The 27,994-nt window shown below is 35.0% G+C and overlaps 1 protein-coding gene across 2 annotated transcripts in view; it reads left to right on the forward strand.

Annotated features, from left to right (window-relative positions):
- The first annotated feature begins 6,182 nt into the window (after positions 1–6,182).
- Positions 6,183–27,994, forward strand: part of LOC111046327 (proteasome activator complex subunit 4) — a 59,053-nt gene continuing 37,241 nt past the window's right edge. Inside the window, exons 1-13 of one of the 2 annotated variants that reach the window (XM_039426716.1) lie at positions 6,183–6,696; positions 10,466–10,606; positions 11,997–12,113; positions 12,462–12,506; positions 13,831–14,047; positions 15,093–15,287; positions 17,333–17,481; positions 17,822–18,028; positions 20,830–21,106; positions 23,452–23,673; positions 25,428–25,526; positions 26,385–26,522; positions 27,251–27,460. In XM_039426716.1, the coding sequence (XP_039282650.1) occupies positions 6,476–6,696; positions 10,466–10,606; positions 11,997–12,113; positions 12,462–12,506; positions 13,831–14,047; positions 15,093–15,287; positions 17,333–17,481; positions 17,822–18,028; positions 20,830–21,106; positions 23,452–23,673; positions 25,428–25,526; positions 26,385–26,522; positions 27,251–27,460 (2,238 nt within the window). In that variant the 5' untranslated portion in view covers positions 6,183–6,475. Of the gene's footprint in view, positions 6,697–7,349; positions 7,459–10,465; positions 10,607–11,996; positions 12,114–12,461; positions 12,507–13,830; positions 14,048–15,092; positions 15,288–17,332; positions 17,482–17,819; positions 18,029–20,829; positions 21,107–23,451; positions 23,674–25,427; positions 25,527–26,384; positions 26,523–27,250; positions 27,461–27,994 lie in introns of those variants that run through there. The other variant, XM_039426717.1, reaches the window with a different exon arrangement.

A 27,994-nucleotide genomic window follows, 5' to 3' on the forward strand; every position in this document is an offset into this window, starting at 1 on the left:
GTACAAAATTAACTTAAATAAAAAATTAATAAACTACGTTATTATTAGATTTCTGTTGATCTCTATAGTGTTCCCACTATTTCTGTGTAGCAGGGTCTAAACCTTGTGGAACGGAGGAGGTACAAAAGTGTAGTAATTTATTTATTTATTGGATAGAGTGAACAATACAGTAATGAGGAATGTATTACCTGTAGTTGAGAGTGCTATGGAATAAAGTAATGAATGTATTCTAATTTGTCTAATCATATAATGTGGAGTGAAGTGGAGGCATTCATACATGCATTACTTTTCTACACTCAACTAAACTACCTTTTGGTTTTCAAACATCTAAATTTAAAACTTTGCTTTTTAAAAATATTCTTGAACTAGAATTTTTTGAAATGAACGATACTATGCAACCTATTTTGGACTCTGTATGTAACCTTATCTAAGTTACGAAGACAAATAGCACAAGGTTATCTGTTCAACATGCTTAGTTTTGATTAATCAACTCATCTTCTCAATTTCTCCATTATTATTGTTTCTAGTGCCCTATTGCAAGAGTCCTCCTCATCAGGGTAAAAAAATTATTCCTCACCAAGAATATTATTCTCATATTCATTCGGTATAATAAAAGTTGGTAGAAGATTTATAAGACTACATATTCTTTCTATGCCTACATTACATATTCTGTCCAATTCAAAAAAAAAAAAATTATGAATTTGACAAAATATGTAGTGTAGGCATGGGAAGAGTAGAAAGGCATAGAAAGAGTTTATCAGAGATTGACAATGGTGTAACAACCGAAACCGGTCTTTCTAACTATAAATAAATCTGTGGTTTTTGACAATTAGTCTTTTTATTTAATAGGCCTATGATTAATTACCACAATATCAATTTCTCAACTACACAAAAAGTTAATGTGTTTTTATTTAATAGGCCTATGAATAATTACCACAATATCAACTACACAAAAAGTTGATGTGTTTTTATTAAATTTAATATTATTTAATAGAAAGAATATGTAGTCTAATAAAAATCTTCTACCAACTGTCATTATACGGACTGAATGTGAGGATAATATTCTCGGTGAGGAATCATTATTTCACCCTGATGAGGAGGACTACTGCAAGAGCACTAGACACAATAATAAACGAGAAATTGAGAAGATGGGTTGATTAATCAAAACTAAGCTTTGTTGAACACATAAATTCACAAGTCATCATGCTATTGGATCTATTTTTCATGTTATCAAGCAAAAGTTACCTTATTTTTCCTCTGTCATAATTTTAATGATTTACTTGTAAGAAATCAATAATAAATTACTTTTGTCGCCGCTCCACTATGTTTTGATCCTTCGTAATACCGTGTAGGTCCTACCAATCCCAAATATAGAGATTTTAGTGAAATACACAGCTTTTAAAATTTGGGCTAAGATTTATACCGTGTTAGTAAGAATTACTTCAAACTGTTATCTTTATAATAGAATGGGAAGCATAGATAAGCAATGCTGAGGGTATGAAGTGAATCTCACTATAGTGAGGTCCACGTTATAATGGCAGTGTTTGATTAGCAATGGTATTGCTATATCCTTGTCTATCATTCAACAAAGTAGATAGCGCTATCTCTTTCTCGCTTTGCTCTGTTGCTAGATCATCTTCGAACAATGTAGAATTAACAAAATATTTCATCTTAATTATGAAAATTCATTATGAAATAGTTGAAAAATATAATTTCTTGCTTAATAAAATATAATTCATTATTTTAAACGAGAATGAACAGTTATCATGAACATCTAAACTTGAATATCATTCAAGTATCTTGAATATCTACATCTAAATATGAGCATCTAATATTACATCAATAAATCAGCTACCGTTTATAGAAGGCATTGACAAGACAGAGGTTCGGCAACGTTGTTCCCCTATCTTTCTCCACTGCCATTATAATGTGGACCTCACTATAGAAGAAATCAGGCACAATGTCATGATGATTCTCGAACACCAGTAGTGTCTCAAATATAATAGACACTATATTATGAACTGATTGCTGTGTTCCTTTGTATATCACTGACTGAGACACCAGGAGAGAAAATGATGCTTTCTCACTCTTTTAGTGTCTGAGAAGAGAGTCGTTAAAAAGTTGCGAGTTGTTATGGGTTATGGCACTTATTGGAAAAAAATAGAGACACCAGGTTTTTTAGTGTCCGACTGGTGTTTCATTCGGCCACTGGGATAAATAACTACAATCCAGTAGCTTGATTGGTATCAATAGTCTAATAAGTATTATAAGAACAAATCATTGCTTTTACTTTCCTTGCCCTAGGAAAAGGTAAAGAAGTATTGCTTTCTGAAAAAATTAAGGTACCCCAATTTCTATACGTTTCAAGTCCCCTGAGTCCAAAAAAGTGGTTTTTGGGTATTGGTCTGTATGTGTGTGTGTGTATGTGCGTCTGTGTACACGATATCTCATCTCCCAATTAACGGAATGACTTGAAATTTGGAACTTAAGGTCCTTACAATATAAGGATCCGACACGAACAATTTCGATCTGATGCAATTCAAGATGGCGGATAAAATGGTGAAAATGTAGTCAAAAACAGGGTTTTCGCGATTTTATCGAAAACGGCTCCAACGATTTTGATCAAATTTATACCTAAAATATTCATTGATAAGCTCCATCAACAGCCACAAGTCACATATCTGTAAAAATTCTAGGAGCTCCGCCCCATCTATGCAAAGCTTGATTTTAGATTCCCAATTATCAGGCTTCAGATACAATTTAAACAGAAAATTTCAAGCGGAAAACATTGAGCATGAAAATCTCTACAATTCATGTCCAGTAACATTTTCACCTAGAATTATTGATAATAAGCTCGAAATTCGAGAAAATGCTCGAACAATTTCAATATTGTAAACTGTTGGCAACTGTTGATTCTATTAAATCTTTCACTATGAAGAGATAGCAGACTTCGTGTGTCTCCAGCGTTATTGTCCTGTCACCAGCTGGCTTGGATCTTTGAATAGTAGACTCTTGAGCTTGAGATGTGCGTGAACACTAGCGTCAGGTGATAAATTTTCTTAACGGCAAGGAAAATTGTGTGAATGCGCCACACCAGATTTTTTAATTATGACGACTCGATCGATTGATTTCATAAGTGTGGGCAATGGTAATGGATGAAGAAAAAGGTATAAGTATAAAGGACATGCTTTACGACTGAAGCATATAGGATATGAGACAGTATGGGGATACACCTCTGATCCTCTGTGCCAATATGGACAAATTCAATCAATGATTCGCCTAATATCTGAGTGTCCACAACACTCCTATCATGGAGGGCTGACAGAAGTTCATGATCCTGGAGAAGAGGCATGTCAGTGGCTCCAGAACTTAATAGATTCTATTAATTAGTATTTAACATATTAAGTGTAAAATTATTTTTTAACCTTGACCTATGAATGCATATGCATATATATATATATATATATATATATATATATATATATATATATATATATATATATATATATATATATATATGTGTATGTATGTATGTATGTATGTATGTATGCTTCACGACTGGTTCGGACGACAGGAGTATGGTGCAGTGCAATGCTCTCATATAATGTGATATATACAAATTATACGCTGATGCATACTTTTATGGCTCCAATTCATTGCCCTAAATATGTATGTACGGTATGTTAATAGTCCCCGTTAGTTAATACGTCACCCAATTACAACCAATCACCGGATAATAGTGTTCTATCGCCCCAATCTGGGGGCGATATTATTGCCCCTGGTTAAAATTATTTTTTAACCTTGACCTATGAATGCATATGCATATATTATTTTATATATATATATGTATGTATGTATGCTTCACGACTGGTTCGGACGACAGGAGTATGGTGCAGTGCAATGCTCTCCTATAATGTGATATATACAAATTATACGCTGATGCATACTTTTATGGCTCCAATTCATTGCCCTAAATATGTATGTACGGTATGTTAATAGTCCCCGTTAGTTAATACGTCACCCAATTAAAACCAATCACCGGATAATAGAATGAAGGCCTGAGTTTGAAAACCAGACAAGTGCCACAGACTAAATTGTTGGGGAATCAAAAAAAAACTGCTTATCACAAAAAAATCCGAAAAATGTAACTTCACATTCTTTTATTACAAATTCTACCATATTGTTGTACGTTTTCTATCACTATAACCTTTTTTGAACTTTTAATTAATTAACAGGGGGGCTTCAAAGTTGTTGGAGATATCTGGTTTTCAAACTCATCATATTTTTCGGCAGGATTTTGGAAAATTAAAACATGATTTGAGCATTTTCAACTTTTATATACAAAAGAAATAGACTTAAATCATAGGGTAGACCTATCATTCATCATATTCCGATGCTGAGTTGTCTACATTATTTGACACATGCCTACCATCTACTCTAGTTGGATTTTCATAGAATCCATGATAGTTTTGTGGCACAAGCTCTAATTTAAAATGTTGTATGTAATTGCATTTATGCATTTTCAAAGGGATACCTTCATCTTAGAGTGGATTTGAATTTATTTTATCTATATTGAAATTTTCTTATTCATAGAAATTGTAAATTTTTTTGTAAGGGTCATGTTTTTGTCAGTTATGTTGTGGACTTCTACGGTATGTCCTTCATAGACAAGACTCCTATATTTGAAAACTATGAATCTACTATCCTTACTATTTATACATAAAACAAATTTAGCTGAACACTTGACTGGTGGTGGTGCTTTAGGAATAAAATCTGGATCTCTGTCACTATTATCCATGCTGATATTATTATCCAAATTCATTTCAAAATAAATAATTATAAAGGCAATAAAGATAATTGGAGTGACTTGAGATATTGTAATATTCACTCTGAAAACTTAATCAATAAAGATTATCTAAAGTAACAAACAATCAAATCAACTTTGTTTGTGACATAACCTAGAAAATGACGGGAAATCAACCTTGATGAGTTTGAAAACAAGACATCTCCAGTACATGTCTGGTTTTCAAACTCATCGGTTTGCTAGCATATGATTTAGACAAGTGTAAACGCCATCTAGCGGCAAAACTAGGCACTGTACATGTCTGATTTTTACACCAATCGATTCGGCAGCTTCTGTAGTATAAGAATCAGACAAAAACCTATTTTCTCAAAAAATGGCGCTTGTCTGGTTTTTAAACTCAGGCCTTCTAGTGTTCTATTGCCCCAATCTGGGGGCGATATTATTGCCCCTGTTAAAAATCACTTGAGTTGATATTCCCCATTTCAATAGACTATGGTGAATAATAATAAAATAAATATAATTTTAAACAATCACTCTCTTTTCAACAGAAAGCTGGCTGTGCATTTATCTTTAAAAATTGTAAAGTTATTTTGGGATGTTGAATTTGTTAAAATTTACAGAAAAATATATTAGCATATACGTACCGTACCTACCTAATATACACTCCTACGCAAGGTATGGTGCCGTATTATTCACTAGCCTACTATTTTAAAATTCATTTTTTTTCTTCGATATATCTATATGAAAGATAATTCCTCTTTTAATATAACGATAATAATTATATCCTACATTGATCATAACAAAAAATAATACATGCTAAAACGATACGAGGTACATGAACGATGGACCCCATATACGGTACGGTATACGTAGGTATAATAATATTCTACAAGGCATTGTCCGTAGTTGGCTAAATCTGTTTCAATCAACCCTCAAAACTTCAGTGTCAGACTATTTAGTATGGGTATTGTGTTCTATTTATAGCATTTAAACATTTGCCAACAATATAGAGTTCTGATTATCAGGGTTATCAGCTCTTCTATTTTTATGATTTGAATAACTTTTCAAATCCTACAATTGGTTCGCGCCTCTACACTATCCCCACCACAACCATTGTTGAGGTCAGATATTTTCTAATTTTAACTTAACATTGTTTAAACTGCCTATGTATTTTATAGGCAGTTTTTCATCTCTGAAGACTTGAAATTTCAAGAAACTTGAAGCAATAATTTTGGGCAAAATTTTAATAGAATATTCACGAGTTTTTAAATAATTTCATGTGCGTAGTGAGATCAGCTGGTAGGACGGAATTGTTTACGCATTGCTGAACTGCAGCTGTGAATTTGAGCTGCACTCAAATCTGATGACAACTACTTTTGATGAGAAATCTTGAGTGTTGTGATTGTGACTTTTGAACGCAAGATTGTGACGAATAAACATGACAAAGGTGTCAATGTATGACTTTCAAATTTGTTTGTAATCTAAAATTCAATATAGGTTATGAATATTGAAGATCAAACTACAAAAATTTTGTTTGGTGATGACTAGCATTTCATAGTGAGTTACAAGTTTCATGGATGAGGTTAACATACGGTGCTTCAACTATAGTGATTTTTATTTAAATTTCCACCTGTTGTGAAATAAGTTCTTAAAGGTGTTTTACGTGACATAATGCAGGCTGAAGATGATTCTGACAAGTCAAGTGATAGAATTCAAAAACTGGGATTCAAACCACAAAAAGAAATAGTGTACAATAAACTTTTGTTTTACTCTGATTCTATAGATGATGAATCTCAGCAGATGTTATCCATGATAAAAGGCTGCATTGGTAAATCACTTTTACTGCATGAAGTAAAACCAGGTTTAGGATTCTGGATTGTACGATTAAACAGGTACGGTAATGAACATTTTATTTTCATATTTTTTTAATGTTTAACTTACTCTTTATTTTTATAGACTCAAATTCAAAAACAACAAAGCAAGCATATAGTATACAAACATTTGTTGCTCGCCCATATGGACCTCATGGGTCTGTATTTGAATCTACAAAACAACAACTTAAGTTACATTATCTTGCTCAGCCAAACTTTGCTTCTTAGGAAACAAGAGAGGAAAAACCTCCAGTTGCCAGATCTTATTATATATATATATTTTTAATTGTCATTAGGCTTCTCACTCAAATCCTCTAGTAAGTAGTGGTATTCTAAGAAGTTTGATCTTTATAATTGTGCAGTAAGTTTACCTAAGAGTTTAGATGGTCTTCTATTACATCCTTGTGAAGGATGTTGAAAAAAAATTATAGCCTGTGTTTGAAAGATGTGTAAGTTTCAGCCAATCTGCTGCAAGGTAGCCTATCTCCAATGTGGCAGCATGTCTAGTATTGCATACATTTATATTTCATTTTATTTGTAATAGATACTGGTTCTTTATGAAGGTACATCAATGAGCTCAGTAGGCTACATATTGGCTGTACACCGTGAGGATTCCAAGACTCCTGAATAGAGATCGGCAATGATCCACAAAGTCTTAGAAGGACACTATAATCAGGGTTTTTTTGTTTAGAAGCAGCACATTATAAACGGCTGCATTGGTAAATCACTTTTACTGCATGAAGTAAAACCAGGTTTGGGATTCTGGATTGTACGATTAAACAGGTACGGTAATAGCCTACACTATGAATTTTCATATACTAAGTTATATTTTTTTAAAATGTTCAACTCACTTTATAATTCTATAGATTCATTAACATACATTATCTTGCTCAGCTAAACTTTGCTTCTTAGGAAACATGAGAGGAACAATTTTAGCTGCCAGCTCTTAATAATATATCTATATTTAATTGTCATTAGGCTCCTCACTCGCTTTTGAGGAGTTTTTTCTTCATAATTGTGTAGGTAGAACCTTAGAGTTTACATTGTCTTGTGAAGGCTGTTGAAGAATTTTATAGCCTGTATTTGAAGCTGTGTAAGTTTCAGCTTGTCTGCTGCAAGGTAGCCTATCTCCAATGTGGCAGCATGTCTAGTATTGCATACAGGTACATGTACATGTACAGGTATATGTTTCATCTTCTTTGTAGCAGATCCTGGATTTTCAGTGGTTACACCGGTGAGCTCAGTACATATTGGCTGGATTCCATGACTCCTGAGGAAAGGCCGGCAATATTCCCTGAAGTCTAAGAAGGACATTATCCTCAGGGTTTTTTCTTTAGAAGCAGCACATCATAGACGGCTGGTGAATAGCCTCACATTAGTAAGCCATATGTTATGTGGTTCTGGTATAATGAGTGACAGGCCATAATGGGTCTGATGTCTCAGTTTTATGAGGAGGTATAATACTCTTGAAAGACTCCAGCACACATGTTGATCATGTTAACCACCTGTGAACCACTATAACATGATGATTCCAGATTAACCTCCTGTCCATCCAGAAACGTAGCAGCATTACTGGTTCTTCTGCAGCTGTTTGCCTTTTAAATAAGCAAACTAGGATGAACGTTTTATCTTCATTGAGCTCCAGTTTGGTAGCTAGAAACCACTGCTTGGCCATGGCCTTAACCATGAGTATGGCAGACTTTTCCCCTCACTTGTTCGATGGTGGTGCCTCTGAAAATGAAAGTTGTGTCATCTGCAAAAAGTACTGCAACCTGGCTGCTTGTAAAATCTTTATAAGCAATAGGAACAACTGGTACCCAGAACTGGTCCTTGTAGTACTCCATGCTCCACAGTTTTCAATTTTGATGTGGCACAACTCAGTTGGACCACTTGCTTTCTGCCTTCAAGGCCAGATGCCACTGACCTCAGGACTATGCCACGTATCTCTCAAGATTTCCAGTCAATATTTCGCGAGGTACGCAGTCGACGCCTTCACTGAGGTCACACAGCTTGAGGGAAAGGGAATCACCAGTCTCAAAAGCACTCTGGATGCTGTCTGTCAATGCCAGTAGAGCGCTCGTAGTGGATCGTCCATTCCTGAAACCATGTTGTGAAGAGGAAGTCGGTCAACTGCCTCGTTATCGCCATTTCAATCTACTATGATAAAACCGGACCAGTTGAGATTGGCCTGAAGTTTGCAGGGTTTCTAATTTACTGATTACAAATTTCATTAAACCATGGCCTATTTCATGTAATAAATTATGTTTCACTTTGGTGGTTCCGTGAAACTTTCGTCATTGTCTTGGAGAACACAGAGTTGAGGACCATTACACAGCCAGCTAATAACATATAAACATGTTTTCTGGTTCTGTGTGAGACAGAAAACCTCCAGCCAGTTGACACCCTCAAGCTTCCTGCAGAGTAGAGGAATCTTCTCGTTCCTCACAGATATTTAGTAGCAGATTTAGTTCTCCTTCTATGCCTCCTGTGTTGTTTAGTCTTTCTTATGAATCACTGTCTGAAGAAAAACTGCTTTGTGGTCTGATATCAGGAATCAACCACTTTGGTGGTGAACTCCCAGGAGTCGAAGTTGGTGATGACAGTATCTAGACAAGCATCACAGTTTCACAGTAGGCCATAGGCTCCCCACAAACAGGTTGTAATCCTTCAGCAGATTGATGAACAAATCTCTCTCCCTGGTTGAAGCTTCAAGATTTACACATATGGAAATAAATAGGAAGTTGCATTTGTTCAAAAGCTTATTAATGAATAATTATCATTAAACGGAAATCTCAATTAAATGCTGTAAATCACCCCGAAGATTTCTACTACTACAAATATTAACAACAGGGTAAACAGCTAGATGAAAATTTGATGAGCGCTACTATACAAAAATTATTTGTCAGCCCGGGGCTATTTGTGCTCGGGCTGACAAATAATTTTTGTATAGTAGCGCTCATCGAGTTTCTATCTAGCTGTTCACCCTGTTGTCAATATTTGCAGTAGCAGAAGTCTTCGGGGTGATTTACAGCATTTAATTGGGATTTTCGTTTAATAATAATTATTCAAGATTTATGATGAAGTCATATGCTGAATCTATGATTATTTGCTGTAAGTATAATATGGTCTGGATGAAAAAAGTGCTAGAGAATTAATGCGTCTCTCCGCGTTTCAGCTTTTTAGCCGTCTATTTCGTGCCGTGACTTTCGGCCTTACGGCCAACAGCCTAAGCCATTCGGAACTTGACAGTATGAATGGCTACTATTACTCTGTTTTCAAAACAAATCCCACCACTCGGCCGCGCCGGCATTAGACCATTAGAAAGTTGTTCTTGGGTACTACAAACATTGAACAATATTTTCTTGAAACATACTTTGCTTCTCGAGCACAAACAATAACTGGAACACCTAAAATTTTTGGGAGATCATCTATAACAAATAGGAGGGAGCATAATAAGATACTATAATAATAAATTATTTTATCCTTATTTTTCAGTATTTTGAAAGATCAACCTAGATATAGCAGAAACAGTGTTCATGAATATATCATTTTACTGTGGCCTATATAAATTCCAAGTGCCGTATGAATGATTAGTATTAAACCTTAAATATACTATCTTAAGGTCCAGATTGAACAATATTATTTTCTCTGACGTATTTAAAATTCAAGGAAATGAGTCGAAAATATGACAAAGTTAATGATATATAGAAGTAAGATGTGAAAGTCAATACAATGATATTTATATTCTAATTATATTTATTCTAATTCAATTCAATTGTTTTTTTTGCAGCTACATCAAATTGTATGGATTGAAGTTCTCCAAGGAGGATCATGTGGCCTTTATCAAACTTATCTTCAATGCTCTCTCTATTCCAAACCTAGAACCAGTCCTACTGGAGAGATTCATGAGAACGTTGAATATTTTGTTGAAGTATGTATCATATGCGAGTTTTTATAATTGCTATTTTCAAGTGTAATATACTCGTAGTTCCAAAATATTATGGAACTATAATGCTCCATAATATTTTTTAGTTATAGTTATTTCTATCTACTTTGTCAATCTTTTTGCAGGGTTTCCAAGTAACTAGACCCAAACATGTTCAATGAGATGGTACATTTTTTGCAAATTTTGGCAAATAGAGGGGGGAGACTACGGAAAATATATGAAGTATCTTGATGCAATGTTAAATTAACATTATATCAATCTATATAAAATCAATCGTATATTATTTAAAACAATAACTTAGGTTATATTTTTCTTCAATTTCTTAAACTTACATTTTACCAGGTATTATTTCCAGAGTTTGCGTATACCGACGAGGGTCGAGTGTTGATAAATCTGGAGAGAGGATATTTTATTTTCAGCTTTCAAATTGTCCGACTTCCGCATCCCGCATTCCTCACTTGTCGGTGTGCGCAAGGCTTAATTAGCTATGCATTTCAGATGTTCTTAATCTACATGAAAAAGGAATACTATTAATATTATCCCCCAGTTTTTCGTACGTCGGTTAACGTTTAATCACGATTAAATGCTATACTTTAATCGAGATTAGTGCTAACCGGTGCATTTTGATTTCATAAAACAGAAATTTCAAGCGATAACCCCGATTAAACTAACCGGCGTAAACTATTTTTAATTCTGATTAGTTAGCACCATTTTAACCGCGATTAGTTGGAACAAAGAAAATTTGGTTGCACTAAGGTAAAAATCAAAAAATAACGCTGGTTAAACTAATCAACGTAAACGATTTTTAACAGGCCATTCACGGGGAATTGAATCCAACTAACGCCGTTTAGGTACCTACTGATAGCTGTCTTCCAATTAGTTTTTGGTAAAAAAAACTAGAAAATTCAAAGTATGGGCTAAATATATGAATGAATTTCATTCATTAATAAATTAGAGAAGTGTATTTAGCTGATATTAGCATTCAAAATTAGATTCTGATTTTTGAGGTTAGTTTTCGATCTGCTAACCGTTAAAATCTTGGTTAGTTAACCGGTAAACTTAATCGGGATTGAAAACTACCCGATCTTGGTGGAACAGAAATGAATCCGTAAAACTAACGCTGATTTGTTAATCGGCGTTAATGTCCATATTTAACAGACGTACGTGCAACTGGCCCTATGTCTATTAATACATGATAATACTGTATTAATAAAAAAATGAATAATGAAAAAAATCTTTACTTGGCGAAGTTAGGACTTTCAATTCCTCTCTACCACTCAACCTCGATGTAGGATAATCATTCTATTCAAATTATGATCTCATTTAGAAGAGTCTATCAATGTTCATATTTCATTTAGAATCTCATTTCTTTCAGGAAAAAAGAAGCATTGTCCCCTGAAGACTTGACTCTACCGTGGCAGCCTTTATATGAACTGTTCAAGAAAATATATACCGATTCGTCTACAAAACTTGGCATGTACAGATATGTCCCGTAAGTACATTGAAAGAAATCAAATCTAGAAAAATATTTAAAAATTTGTTAGTACATTACTTGCTTTACCAGTAATCGTACAATTTACACAATTTATAAAATATTCTGTAAACTCTTTTGACTTCGCTTTTGCAAGCCGTTCTTATCTTGCTCTTTGAATTAGTTCAGGAGCTAACAGTGATTCATCTATTATAGAGATTATTAAAATCTATTAATTTTCAACTTCACTGCTAAGTATGCTATAATTAATAAAATGTCTAGTAGTGTACAGTAGAGGGTAAAAGATGATTTCCAATTAATACTACGTACTCTTTTTAATTCATATTAATTTTGTTCTTATTATTACAGATCACTGTCTTCAGCCCTTGAGAATTTGGTGCTTCTTGCTCGTTTGTAAGTATATTAAATTATATTATTTGAATATTTCAAGTATAACAGACATAAATATACAAACGCACCTGTCATACATGTAGTGCAATAGAAAGTTTGAAAAGCGAACTGTAGAAATACTGTTTAGTAAAATGATGAAAACACAGTATTGTGTGCTCTGAGGTTCGAAACTTGAGTCTTAGATATAATTTATTAGAAATCCTCTATAATCAATCATTCTTAATTTTTTAGGTTGAGAAGTTTGTTGAATGAAATATGAAACATACTTTTTTCCAATTCAATTGATGGGAGAGATTTCGTGTAATTCTCCATAATAGAAAGAGAAATATGCTGATATTGTCAAATACCACTGTATTGGCAATATAATATATTTAGAAGGAAACTGTTTTACTCATTTAAGTTGATATTAGGATTCTATACTGATTCAAAAAGTTGTAATTTTTGATAGGGATATCTGCCACTACATCACCATTACAACTGCATAGTACCTGGGAAAGAAGAACCTGTTGATTTCCTTTATTATTGGTAAATCCAATTTTAGCCTCCAGAAATGTGGTTTCTTTCTCAACTACTTGACGTTGAATATCAAAAATCTCTTCATCATTGGTATTGGTGAATCCAACCACTACCTCCGTAAACAAAGCCGTAGTGCATTCGTGTGACGTCAGCACAGGTAGGGCTCCTACACCAATAAAAATTAGTTGATTTCAGCTTATCTATATCAGCTAGTGTTTCTATTGATGTAGGAGCAATACCTACTAAGTAATAGTAGGTATTGGTAGGAGCCCTACCTGTGCTGACGTCACACGAATGCACTACGGCTTTGTTTACGGAGGTAGTGATCCAACACACTGAAGTAAATTCGTATGGCTTTTGTTGGTGGGGAATCCCTTGCGGGAAGGTCTCACCTCGCCTGAATATATATAATTTAAGCCGTCAATGGGGGGCCTTATTTGCTGTAATACTTCAGCTGGGACTGACAGTTAACGTGCCCATCCGATAACACGGGAGTGACCTGGATAAAAAGCTTTTGGTAATGAAAGGGTTTGAACCCGGGATCTCTTGGCTGCTACGTAAGCACTCTATCCACTAGACCACGGATCACTCCAACTCACTGAATTCCCACTAGTTAGAGTTTCTTGATGAGTTGTCTTCTTATCAATGAGTTCCTATTTGTCCCAAAAATTCTTGTTCATAGTGAACATCTTGTTGATTTGTCCCCTTATCAATGAGTAAAATTCTCACAAATATTCGTCGTTTCTTGTGAACTTCTTGTTGAACCGTCTCTCTATCAATGATTTGTAATTGTTGTTTTGTCGGCTCACAGCTACTTTCCGGTGGAGGCCACTGGGGAAATCTTGGACGAGGGTCGCCCAATGCTTTGTCCGTTTGATTTGGCGATGACCGAGCACGCCATCCGCTTTTTCGAGTGGTTCCTTCCGATCGCGCTGCCTCCCGAAAAGGCCCACCAAGGCTATAAGATGTGGATTGACGAATTTCTAGAATTCTGGGAGACCTGTAACAATTTCCAAACTTGGGAAAGGGTAAGTATTGCATAGTAAAAGCAACGCATACAGCAACAGACAGACGGAGAAAAAATCGTCTGTATGTAGGCGTGAGTAGACATATGCAGACATATGCAGACATCTGTGTGTGGTGCAGCATTCGAACTCTTGGGAAGGGATTTTTCCTCCGTCTGTCTGCATACGTCCGTCTGTTGCTGTGTCTGTTTGCCTTCATACATTCATAAAGTAACCAAGATATGCTAGAATATAAAATTAACTAGTTTATATTAGTATAAGATACTCCCAGAATGTCTGATACAAGAAAAACATCGGTATCAAAAACAGATAAATCCTAAAGAAACTGGTTATTTATGTCGAACACGTCCCCTTTCTTGCACAAAGTATAATTTCGCCTTTTTCCATTGTGAGGGTATTACCATAGGGAGTAAGTAGATATCCCATGATATAGGGCGTTTATGTCGCAACTTTTACTGTTATCAAGACGATTATTGTCGTCGATTTTTACTGTTTTGACCGGGTAAGAGTGTATTATGAACGGCACAATATGAGAGACTACCAGCGTCATAAAGCTTTACGGGAAAGAACTACGTGTACTATCAGCTTGAGATAACTGTAAAAGTTGCGAAATAAACGCCCTATATCATGGGATATCTACTTATGCTATTGTTTCTCTAAGGTATTACCTGCTAAGTTAGAATCATATTAAAAAGTGATAAACCAGTTTTATTTGATATCACATGTAGCATTTTTCAACATCTCATTGGTGATTTTGTCCCTTCTGGCCATTGTATTATTCCTCAAAGTTTTTGAAGCTGCTTCTAATTCATCTGCAAATCTGAGTGCTGGCAATCCACCGTCTTCATTCATGTATTTCACTCCTGTTTGCAGACAAGATTTTTCTTGAGCAAACAGTATTGTATTCAATGATCTGTAATATCATTTGTATGTATAATGGAATTTGTCATGTAAGTGATATAATTGAATAAAACTTGATTTGATTTTGTGTTCATAAGTATTAATTTTATTTTTGATAATTTTGATTGTAGTGAATGTTGACTTTCAGATAATGATGAGTCTGATGGCCAGAGTAGCTCATCACAATATAGGCTACATAGACTGGGAGAAGCAAACACCTCTGATGTTCACGAGATTCCTGCGCAGTATGAGTCTGCCCGTCGAGTACAAGCAAATGAACACTCTGCCCAAGTTCTCCAAAGCTGATGTGTCATCTATGTCGGTGTGGATCGTCTCTACTTTGGTAAAACTTTGCTCGATATCTATCTACTTTGTTTAAATGTTTCAAACAAGTTAGTCTCAATTATAACTTGATATCAAAACACAATAAAAGTTATCAAGTATTTTTTATTTCATGAAATATCCTGTCCTTAGAGCAAGTGTTGCAATAAAATAAAAAGGTACTGGATAACTTTAATGTTGTTTTAATAATTTCAGTAGCCCTAAAGATAAAAATGAGTTACAGATGGAATTAAATAGAGAATGCATTTATTCAAATGCTAGCAATTGGGAGGTACCGGGTTCGATTCCCGGGCTGGCAACTAATTTTTGGATAGTAGTTCTCATCGAATTTCCATCTAGCTGTTAACCCTGTTGTCAATGTCTGCAGTAGCAGAAGTCTTCGGGGTGATGTACAGCATTTATTTAGGATTTTCGTCAAATAATAGTTATATAAAAGTGAGTGTATAACTTATTATTTATAAATACCTTTTCGCTTGACTATTTACTGTCAATATTTATTTTCTTCGTTTCGATGTTTCAAACATTTTTTTCAATTTCAATTTTAATTTATTTCTTTTTACACACACATACAAGTTTAATACAGAGATTAACAAAAGAGTATACAGGGTCTGTATAATAAGTAACCGGACTGACCTCAGGAAATTTTTTATGGGTAAAATATGTACAATTTTTCATTAGATATCTTTAAAGGAGTCCCTATTGGAGTCGATAACACGCTGATACCGGATTTTCAAATCCCTGAACGCTCCCTGGAAGTCGGCAACCTCTATGCTGTCTAGAGCCCTCGTTGTAGCACGTTGAACGTTTTCCAGAGTCCCGAACCGCGTCCCCTTAAGTTGTCTCTTGATCTTGGGGAACAAAAAGAAGTCCGGTGGTGCCATATCCGGGCTGTAAGGAGGATGTGGCAACAGGGGACGCGGTTCGGGACTCTGGAAAACGTTCAACGTGCTACGACGAGGGCTCTAGACAGCATAGAGGTTGCCGACTTCCAGGGAGCGTTCAGGGATTTGAAAATCCGGCATCAGCGTGTTATCGACTCCAATAGGGACTACTTTGAAGATATCTCATGAAAAATTGTACATATTTTGCCCATAAAAAATTTCCTGAGGTCAGTCCGATTACTTATTATACAGGCTATGTATGCAAACAACAACAACAATACACAATAAAGTGGTGCAAAAAAAGGATGGAAGATTGAATGGGTTTTCCAACTATGGATATCCATGTACTAGGAAAACCTTCAATCCTTGAGAAGGTGAAAAAGGTATCAGGAAAAGTAAATAGACGGTAGATATGAAAGGATGGGATGGGGAAAGAATAATAAGGGAAGGATGGAAAAAAGAAACTAGAAAGAAACAAATGTAGTTTTCAATTATAGCAAATTATGTATGAAATTAGTTTGAATTGTTGAGCTATGTACCTTTTCGTGTGACTAAAATTGTTATTACCGCTTTCATTTATATTCAGGTACTGAAGTATTTCTTTTAGGGCTACTCAATATTTTTCAAATCTATATTACAGTAACTAGTGCCCTTCTAGTTTTCTTTTTAAATGCACGACAGATGCTTCTTGCAATCTTCAAGGTTCTATAGAAAGTCAGATACAGTACTATTTTAGTGAATTTTAAAAATATTTTATTGAAAATTATGATCAAACTTGTTCAGTTGAAAAATGTAATATTTTTCGATCTGAGTGATAAGATTGCAGGGTTGGAGAGCTAGGAGAGTCCTAAATAATCGAGTAACCTGGCTGTCTCAGGTCTGGTGTCAGAGGTTTTCAGGTGGTACCTGATCAATTTCAGGGCCTCTGACATGACTTAACGACTGTATTTAGGCAGCCGGGACTGACAGACATAAACTCGAAAGTTCTAACTCCGCCCAATAAATTATATTTTCATTTTCTAAAGATCCATTTAGCCAAATATCTTACTGATTCAAATGTTTAATTTGAATGATTCAGGAGTCTTCAACTGCTAAAAGTTTTATCTCTTAGCTTTAATGAATAAATTGTATGTGTTTCTAACTTTGATTTCAATTCTATTTACAGGGCGGAGGTAGCAGTACCCAGATATATTTGGATAAATTTATGAAATCTTTGGAGTCCTACTACCAGCCAGCAAATATGGGTTGGTGGATTAGCCGTTTGAAAGATTTACTCTGCAAACTGGCTCACAATTTCTTCCAGCGAGTTCATAGTGTATTACTATTGTATTGTAAAGTGTATTAAGGATATTATTTTATTGTATTCTTTATTCTTTATTGATTCATACAACAAGTGCATCATCAAAAATGATAGGGAGAGAAAAAATTAGGTAACCTTGTGCTATTCCTCTCCCAAACTTAGATAAGGTTACACATAGTCCGAAATAGGTTAAGTCTTGTAGTTGTTCACTTTACAAAATTTTCAGTTTTTAATTACTTCCACAAAGTAGATTTTTAAATTATTTTAGATTCTTCAAAACCAAACATAGAAGAAAAACTCCAAATTATTATCACTAAATTAATTATTATTCATTTCAAACCCTTTTTATTTCAGGGAAAGATACAAGAAGCCGACCTGGGAAACGCCTGTCCCTGCAGAGAAAAAGTTAACCGACAAAGATATAACCGATTTCGTGGAATGCATGAAACCAGCTCTGATGACAGCCATGTTCTCGAAATGGGGATTCAACGACATAGGCTTGGCCATGAAAAATATGGCCAGTCTCAGGCCAGAACTCATTATACCTCCTATCATTGAAGCGTAAGTTCGATTCTATCACTTCTTCAGTCTCAAGCGTAGAATATTTTACGCTACTATACATGTTCTGTAGTTACCGAAACCAGAGAGAAGTCACTTATCTCTGCCATAACTTGAACATCTAATCTAGGAGGATAAATAGGGAAGCCCACTACCTCCGTAAACAAAGCCGTATTCGTCAGCACAGGTAGGGCTCCTACACCAATAAAAACACTAGCTGATATAGATCAGCTGAAATCAACAAATTTTGATTGGTGTAGGAGCCCTACCTGTGCTGACGTCACCAGAATGCACTATGGCTTTGTTTACGGAGGTAGTGGGAAGCCTCAATAATATCATGAAGGATGGAATTGGCTTTTATAGGAAATAAACGATTGACTCAGTATCAATTTTGAACCAATAGGCTGATTAACTTGTAATTTAACATATTGGGGCACCGAGCTTCGCTCGTTATTTATTTATTGATAAACAGAACACAATTCTTCAAAATGATTCGGGAAGGATAAACAGGCACAGACAAAACTGTTTCTTTCCCGAATTTTGATTTATACACTATAAATCAATACTAACGCTAACGCTATAATGGTCCAATAAGTAGGTTTATGTTCCATACACTTGAATTCAGGTCCAATTTTCAGTCAAAATATTTAAAAACAGAACAGTTCTAATTTAGATTGTTTACAAACCAAATTGAATAACAAAATAACACTCACTAATCACTTAAAACTGTAAAATAATGATCAACTTTGAATATTATGATATACTCTAATTTAGAGTGATAAACCATGTCATGTCAACAAATCAGATTATTTTGATAAAATTTATAGATAATATTTCTCGCGAAGCTGATTGAATGATTACACAGCTGATCTCCCACACAGGCACACGCATCTTCTGTTATCAACAGACGACGAAATTATACAGACATCTGTTCTTCCAAGGATGAATTATCTTTTTAATGTCCTTCAGCGAGTTTTCCCAGGGATGAGACAAGTGCAATCGAAATTTTATATCATAAACCGACTATGTTCCAAATTTCGTGAAAATCGTTAGAGCTGTTTTCGAGATCCGTTGAACATAAATAACCAAATATAAAAATATAAACAGACATACAGAAATTGCTCGCTTAATTTACTCGATTCTTAATCTGATTCTCGATTCTTAATTTACCAAGAATGGATATAGGATTATTTTCATTGCTATTGAACAATTAATTCTAATGCAATAATTGGAAATTATTTATTCAATGAGTGATTAAAATTTTACGCAACAATAAAAGCCCAACCAAACAGAGCTTTCTACAATTGATTCAGTATCGTAATTTGTAACGCGCGCGACTCATGAATGAAAGGTTGAGGGTTCGAGACTAATCAAATTTTTTTATCTGAAAATTTTCAACTGATGGAGATTTTGAAAAACTAATAAATAATTTTTCTATTTTTTGATGTTTCCTGGACATAAGGAGATTGCTTTTTGCAGCACCTGCTAGTAACACATATGAAAATAATAAAGTAAATTCGTATGGCTTTTGTTGGTAGGGAGTCCCTTGCGGGAAGGTTCCACCGCCTGAATATATAATTTAAGCCGTCAATGGGCCTTACGAACTGTCATACTTCAGCCGGGACCGACAGTTTAACGTGCCCATCCGATAACACGAGAGTGATCTGGTTAAAAAACTTTTGCTTATGAGAGGGTTTGAACCCGGGATCTCTATGCTGCTACGCAAGCACTTTATCCACTAGACCACGGATCAAAAAAATAATTAGAAATGAGTGATCCATAGTCTATTGGATAGAGTGCTTGCGTAGCAGCCTAGAGATCCCTGGTTGAAACACGCTCATCACCAAAAGATTTTGACCAGGTTTCTCCCATGTTATCCGATGGGCACGTTAATTTGTCGGTCTCGGCTGGAGTATGACAGTCATAAGGCCCATTGACGGCTTAAATGATGTATTCAGGCGAGGTGGGTCTTCCCAAAAAGGGACTCTCCACCAGCAAACGCCATACGGATCTGCTATTTAAAATAATGAACAACATACATCCTAGTATATTAAGCGAGCAATTTCTGTATATCTGTTTATATTTTTATATCTGGTTATTTTTATTTTTGTATATCTGGTTGTCTGTTTATTTATGTTCAACGGATCTCGAAAACGGCTCTAACGATTTATACAAAATTTGGAACATAGTAGGTTTATCATATAAAAATTCGACTGCAATAGGTCTCATCCCTCGGAAAACTCGCTGAAGGACATGAAAATGATAATTCATCCTTGGAAAAACAGATGATAATTTCGTCGTCTGTCGATAACAGTAGATGCGTATGCCTGTGTGGGAGATGAGCTGTGTAATCAATCAGCTTACCGAATCTCGCGAGAAATCTAGAAATTTTAATTGACTCGAACAAATAATCTGATTTTTTGACATGAGATGGTATATCATAATATTCAAAGTTAATCATTATTTTACAGTTCTAAGTGATTAGTGAGTGTTATTTTGTTAATCAATTTGGTTCGTAAATAATATAAATTAGAACTTTTTTGTTTTTAAATGTTTGGACTGAAAATTGAACCTGAATTCAAGTGTATGGAACATAACCTAGGCTACTTTCTGGACTATTTATAGTGTATAAATAAAAATTCGGGGAAGAAACAGTTTTGGGCTGTGCCTGTTAGCCCTTCCCCAATCATTTAAAAGAATTGTGTTCTGTTTATCAGTAGTTTATAAATAAATAACGAGCGATATTGTTATAAGAGTATGAATATAATAATGGAAATTATGAACGAATACGCATGTGATTACAGAATGTACCAGTCAGTGGACTCGCTGACAGAGCCGCACAAGTACACGGCGGCAATGCATTGTACAGCCTCGGTGGCGCGGCCTCTGCTCGAGGGCTGGAAGTGGTACCCCGAGGGTCCCACTCACATCATCCCCCTGCTGTACGCCTCCCTGCCGGGCATCGACCCCAATGACGTCACCAAGTGCTTCAAGACCTTCTACTTCATCTCGTCGTTCGCCTCCTGCATCAACTTCGTCGACTGCTCACAGGCGGCGCTGTATTGGAACGATCTCACGCCGGTATGTGTAAACTGCAATATTATTCATTTTTCTCCACACTGCGCGGAAAACTTATGATTTGTGGTCTGTTTCTAAGTTATAGTCTTTCAAATCAAATATTTTTCATTTCCTTCAACAATTACATTTATCGACAAAGTCAATGTAACATAGAGCTAAGCTAAAACATTAGATGCACATTAAAATTCGTGTAGGCTACATGATAATATAAAATAATAAATTAAAATAGTAGTACAGGTATTCTTACTCAAACCTAAAAGTTTACATTATTTGTATTTTCAAAGAACTCCTCAATACTATAGAAAGGATTTTCAACCAGCCAAACATCCAATTTTCTTAAAAATACTTTTTGATTGTAAGAGTATTTACAAATGCTGTAAAAAAACTTATTATAAACTTTCATTGCAAATTACTATGTGACTTTTTCAATCTACAGTACTGAAAACTCATTTTTGATTTATTTCGTGTATTATGTGAGTGGATGACTTCATTAACCTTCCGGTAGTCGCGTCCTACTCAATCACACAAGCAGTCGTGTGTTGTATTTTTTACAACTTCCAATTTTCCAAGTGTTTTGTACTCTGTTTACTGTCAAAACATATTAATTAATTGTATAATCACTTTTTCCATCTTCTTGGATTATTTTACGCCTATGGGCATTTGGATGATTACCATTTCATAGCCCAATAAGTTACATCAAGCAAAGCCATCAATTCTGTGTTATTGGTTCGTTTACAGTCCCCGTATACAGTCTTTTCCTATCTTATTCACAGTGCGACTTATGCACTGTCGCGACTAAATGGCACCTAAAGACTGTACCATTGCTCGGTTGATACTGCAACTCAGTGGAGTGATTGGGGGAAAGTTTTGGAATGCATAGGTGATTCATTCACTGACACCACCCTATTCAATAGTTTTGTACAGCAAAAAACTGGCACTGTTGTACTTTTTACAACAGCGCGACTGCCGGAAGGTTAAGAGTAATGTAAGGAATTTTTTTCAGAGTATATAGCTAATTCAAAAATGTACAGATTAAAGAGTAATGTAAGGAATTTTTTTCAGAGTATATAGCTAATTCAAAAATGTACAGATTAATAATACTTTTTATCTCTCGTTTAACGAATAAAGATCTATGATCTTAGATCTAAGATCTATGAATAAAGAATTATGATCCAAATATTTTGCACTGCTCATAATCCTTACAACTTTTTTTGTAGCTTGATTATTTCGACAACCCTAGCAGAGTTACCCCATAAAAGTTACCCCATTTGATAACCGAATGAAAAAAGGTAAAATAAGCCATTCTTACACAGTTTGTTGTAACACAATTTCTAAACCTTAGATTGCAACATTGCTCTCATGGAGAACAGTGCTGCCAGATTTCGCAGAGTCCAGAGAGCCTGTGAGCTAATTGTGTGAGAAAAAGAACGAAAAAGAGAGCGTAGGCCCCCTAGGCTTTATTGTACACAACACTATAATCATGATATAGTAGTGATAGTAGTTTCAATTTTTCTGCTCAAAATTTTCAAGTTTATTTCAATATTATTGAAACTTTCGGATTGTTTAGTGTTATTTCCGGCTCTTATCAACCCTTCGAAATTCAAAATTCATCAGTCATATCTCGAATACGTATTCTCTGAGTGTTAATCTTTGGTGAAAACAGAAGTTTTAAACTTAACCTCACTTTGGACTATTTATGTGCCAAAATCAAGGAATTGAAGAAGTTTTGGGCAATTGCCTGTTTCTCTTTTCAAATATCGTGTTTGTGACTGTTCTAATAAATAAATAAATATAAGAATGACCATGGAGGAAAAAATAGGCTGAGCCTGTACCATTTCTCTACCAAAATTTTATAGAAAGTTAATTTTGGCTTTTTTCGTTAGGTCTGCTTTTAATATAAATAAAAATATAAATCTGAGTACTCTTTTAGATTAATTCGTCATGACATGTTTCGACATTTTCAAGTCTTGAAAATGGCATTCGTAGCCGAAACATGTCGTGACGAAATAATTTAAAAGGGTACTTAAAGTTAATTTTGTCCAATGTATTATTAGTTTATGATTATGAAATCACAGATATTTGTTTCGTCACTTAATTTCAGAACAGTAGGTTGGACAGCATAGAATGATGTGATAAATTTTTATGTTTAGTGTTGAGTTGCGTGATTTTTTATTGACAGTGCCTGTACAATATTTTATATAGTGTGTCTTGGGCAATAAATGAAATTTGAATTTGAATTACCGTGAATGCATGCTTCGGCACTCGCAAGATATCTTCAACTACTCGTAATTTGTTGAATTTAATTCGTTTATAACTTTTTCAATTAGATTGTATTGTGTCTTTCGTAGGAGGAGGAGATAGTGTGCAGTGCGACTGCGCAGATGGAGGACTTTGTGGTGCAGCTGCTGGACAGGTGCCTGTGCTTCATCGAGAGCAGCGCATTCGAGGCGACTCGGCTGGAGCAGCAGCAGGACTCGGACAAGCGCAACCGACTCGACAGCCTCACAGAGTCAGCCATTGCATCGGCTGTAATCAGCATACTCAACCAGTGCTCGCCAAACATTTTCGCCGTCAGTATTAGCTACACCGATTCACAGTACTCTGATGCCGGCGCTCCACTCTCGCCGAGTGCAAAAGTGTGGATGCCTACTATGCCGTTCGGCTCGCTTCCGCTCCGATTTTTGTCGAGGCGAGAGACGAGTGAAGGCGAGTGGCTCCCTACCACTGATCTTGATGGGGCGCTCGTTTATTCACAGTACTCAGATGCCGGCGCTCCATTCTCACCGAGTGACTAAATGAGCGCGAGAGTGTGAATGGCTACTATGCCACCGCTCGCCTTCACTCCGCTCGGCTCGCATTCGCTCCGATTTTTGTCGAGGCGAGACGAGCGAAGGCGAGTGGCTTCCTAACACTGATCTTGATGAAGCACTAGTCTTCTGGTCACATTACAGTATGGATGCCAAGACGAACGCGAGCCGCTCGTGTTGACCATTCGGCGAGACATTTGGCGAGTGACTCGGCGAGAGTGTGGCCTAGGCATCTGAGTAGGAAATTATTGCCATGTCACAGTACGAAATACAGTGTTCAATGAAAGTATTTTGAAATGGTAAATAATATGTGTCATCACTTTTATAAGCACGCAAGCGAAAACTTTACGTTATTGGTGTTTTCCTTCCGATGAGCAGACTATACTGACGTGATTGTTTTGACGTAGCGTTATGGATGTCTGTACCTCTAGCTGAATAAATTCATTTGATTTTAATTTATTTCGGATCTACAAATTCAAAGTAAAAGGTATGGTTGCACGTAAGTTTATTGTATCGTAACAGCTGTTAAATGACGATTTAACGACGGTTAATGAAGGCATCTATTTGTGGTCAATCGATTCTTCCATTGGTTCTCCTGACATTGCTTACATTACTGGCCAGCCACTGACTTCACGTTTCGCCGGACTTTACCGACTGCACAGTCAAGCCTGCTTGGTGAATCATTACGTTGGTTGCTTGTCCCATATACATCATCTCGGTTTAAGCGGAGATAGATTAGCTGCTGGTTAAAACCCGGAATAAAACTTATTATAATAAATTCAACCAAAGCTCCATATAATCGTAGATTAGCGTTAAAAGTAGAAGGTGCATATTTCCCTTAGATTACATGATTCTGGGCGGTTATAGTATCTCAAGTTACAAGGACGGGAAGGGCCGTTTTGCAGGCGAGAATGATGTTTCTAGTCGAGGCGTCAGCCGAGACTAGAATTTCATTTGAGCACTGCAAAAGACATTCACGTCCAAGTAACTTACACTATTTTTTGTCATAATAATCTGGAAAAAAATAATTCAGAAACAGAAAACATTATCTGCTTGTGCTGACTTTACTACAAGCATTTTATAAACATAACCTAGTTTACAAGTTTCGAATCAGGAATTTCTTGATTGTAGTTGACAAAACATCCACCTGGAGCACTAAAAGGCGGCAGTTTTGCTGTTCCAAATTCGGAACTAGGAAACATACTCGACTGTAAAGAAAACATATGATTTTATTACAGTATAGTATGCTGTAATGAAAATCATATGTTTATTTGTTCTACAATCAGCTGTTTACCGGCTTGATTTCATGGATGCAAAACAGCTGAAATTGAATGACTATGACAAAAAATTTATTATACTCAAGTTATATGCAACCATGCCTCAGTAACTTCAGGACAGTCCTTTTGCGGATGCTTACATTGGGTACTTTATCGTACTAAATTTATTAGTCTAATATTAATTGCCACACTGGTAATTATTATTGTGGGATAATTAAAAACATAATTTTCAATTTTCAGGTAGCCCTGCAGAAATTAGTTACCTATGTTGAAAGTCACATCTTGGAGACCAATGTATCTGGTCGCTATCTAGCTACTCTATGCTCAGTATTTGGAAAAGTAAGTTGAACCAATATTTTATTTTTTTTTCATTATTCTATCAGTATTGCAGCAATATTGAACCATTAATAAACATGAGTTTTGCGCCTATGTACACATTATTTATCAACAGAGTTACAAATCATAACTACTTACAATTGGTTTCGTAGAGGACAACAGTCAGAGTCCGAAACACCTCTACTCCCAAATTTTATAAATAGTAAAATCTTCAAAAATCAAGTCCAATTTTATGTCTTAAATGAATAAACGAAACACCTCTACTCCCAAATTTTATAAATAGTGAAATCTTCAAAAAATTAAGTTCAATTTTATGTCTTAAATGGAGAAACGAAACACCTCTACTCCCTAATTTTATAAATAGTGAAATCTTAAAAAAAATCAAGTCCAATTTTATGTCTTAAATGAAGAAACTAGAAAAATTGAATTCAGATGGATGAGTTAGAAACGAGTTACATTGAGTTAGAAACTAATATTGCACTTAATAGATCACTGAGAATTTGTATGAAATATCTAACATGTTTCTAGCTGATATTAAGTTAGTTTTAGAATATTTTTACTTTATTAACTTTTCGTCAATTATGCTATTACTAAGTTATGACTTTTGAAACACAATAAACTTATCAAATACCCTTTTATTTCATTACAATACAACTAGTTTCAACCTTTCAAAAGCCATTTTCAAGTGCAATGAACATTTACACTTGAAAAAGGCTCTTGAAGAGTTGAAACTAGTTGTGTTGTAGATCAAACTAGTTGTGATCAAATAGGAGGGCACTTGATAACTTCTATAGTGTATCAATAATTCCAATAGCCCTAAAAAGAAAAGCGAGTATTATGAGTTTGTTGTTTATTTTGCAGGTGAATCCAGAGAAAACGTTGAAATCTCTGGTGCCTTACTTGTGTGAAACCATTCTTACCATTATTGGAACAGAAGAAATCCACAAGGACGAGCTAGTGGACAAGGAGCTTCTCTACAACCTCGTCATTCTCTCTGAGGTTAGCTTCTATTCCAACTCTAACAAGTATTATTCAAGATTGACTCCCTTTCAAATTGCATGTACGTCTCTTGTGAAGTTAAATTTCACACAACCGATTTCATTGTTGGCCTATTTGTTTTAAATTTCATTGAATCTGCATTTAAAGAAAAACAAAGTTTATTAATTATCTCTCTGAAAATTAAACTTATGGATGGAAATTACTGAGATATTGTAATTATTAGTGAATTACATAATTTAAGTTGGATTTTCGTTTTATAATAATAATTAAAATTAAACTTCATTACAAAAATGACTTTGGATTCATGTAGTTCACAGATCTTTCCAGCTTGGGTTCAATATTATAATTTTGTATGTGTAATTCTACGATCCTAAAAAATTAGAAAGCATCATATAAGAAAGTATTAATCAATAGTGTACTTGTTTATTCATTACGTTGTGGATGAAAGAAGTAAGATTAGTGTATTATTCAACAATGTTACTTATTGCATTAGAATGCATATATTACAAGTTGGTGTTAAATGTAGGTATTTATGAGTAATGTTTTACTCTGCAACTGTGTTGGTTAAAAATGTATCCAATTTCATTGTGTGACCCGTATTATAATTTCTATGCTTGAGCGAGTTGTTACTCATGCATTACCAATATAGAAAATAACAGTATTAACAATGCTATTGGGGTATTTTAGATGTTATCCTTTATAAAATGTTGTTTTATCCTCTTTTACAGCTGGCTTGCTGTCCTAAGATTGTACATTATTTGCCGCAGATAGAAAAGGTTCTCGATAAGATTTTATACGTTCCAAGTAAAGAGCTGTACATTCCAGCTTGCAATCTGCTCGGCCATTTGTTCATGTCACTTTCATCTGTCAGTATTGTGGACTATAGCATCTCTAGTAAAGGTACATCAGATGATATCTCACAAGTTCTCCCAATTCGTGTGAGTATTGTCAGCATTTACTGGTCTCAAATTAATAATAATAATAATAATAATAATAATATTCGTATGGCTTTTATTGGTGGGGAGTTCCTGACGGAAGTTCCATATCGCCTAAATATTTCATTTAAGCCGTCAATGGGCCTTACGACTGTCATACTTCAGCCGGTACCGACAGTTTAACGTGCCCATCCGATAACAAATTTTAAAATAAGATTAAGATTTCAAATTTTACATACGATTTTCCAATATTTAAATTTTAGTACAATAGATTCACTTGTTAAACGGGTTTGAGGAGGAGGGAGAAAGGGGTGTTTTTTTCTTTGAAAATGATAATGATATTATAGAACTTTTAGTTACAGTATTCATAAAAACAAATAATTTGGATTATTTATTTTTGATTGCTTTTTCTTTAAAAGGTAAACTTGTAATTCTTGATTTAAATACTTGTCCAATAAAACATGTATTTATTTATTTTATTGTATGAAACACTATAATCATATTACAATTATGACATTGGAGGAAAAACTAGGCTGA

Source organism: Nilaparvata lugens, chromosome 4 (genome assembly GCF_014356525.2).
Source record: "Nilaparvata lugens isolate BPH chromosome 4, ASM1435652v1, whole genome shotgun sequence".
NCBI classification, from domain to species: Eukaryota; Metazoa; Arthropoda; class Insecta; order Hemiptera; family Delphacidae; genus Nilaparvata; species Nilaparvata lugens.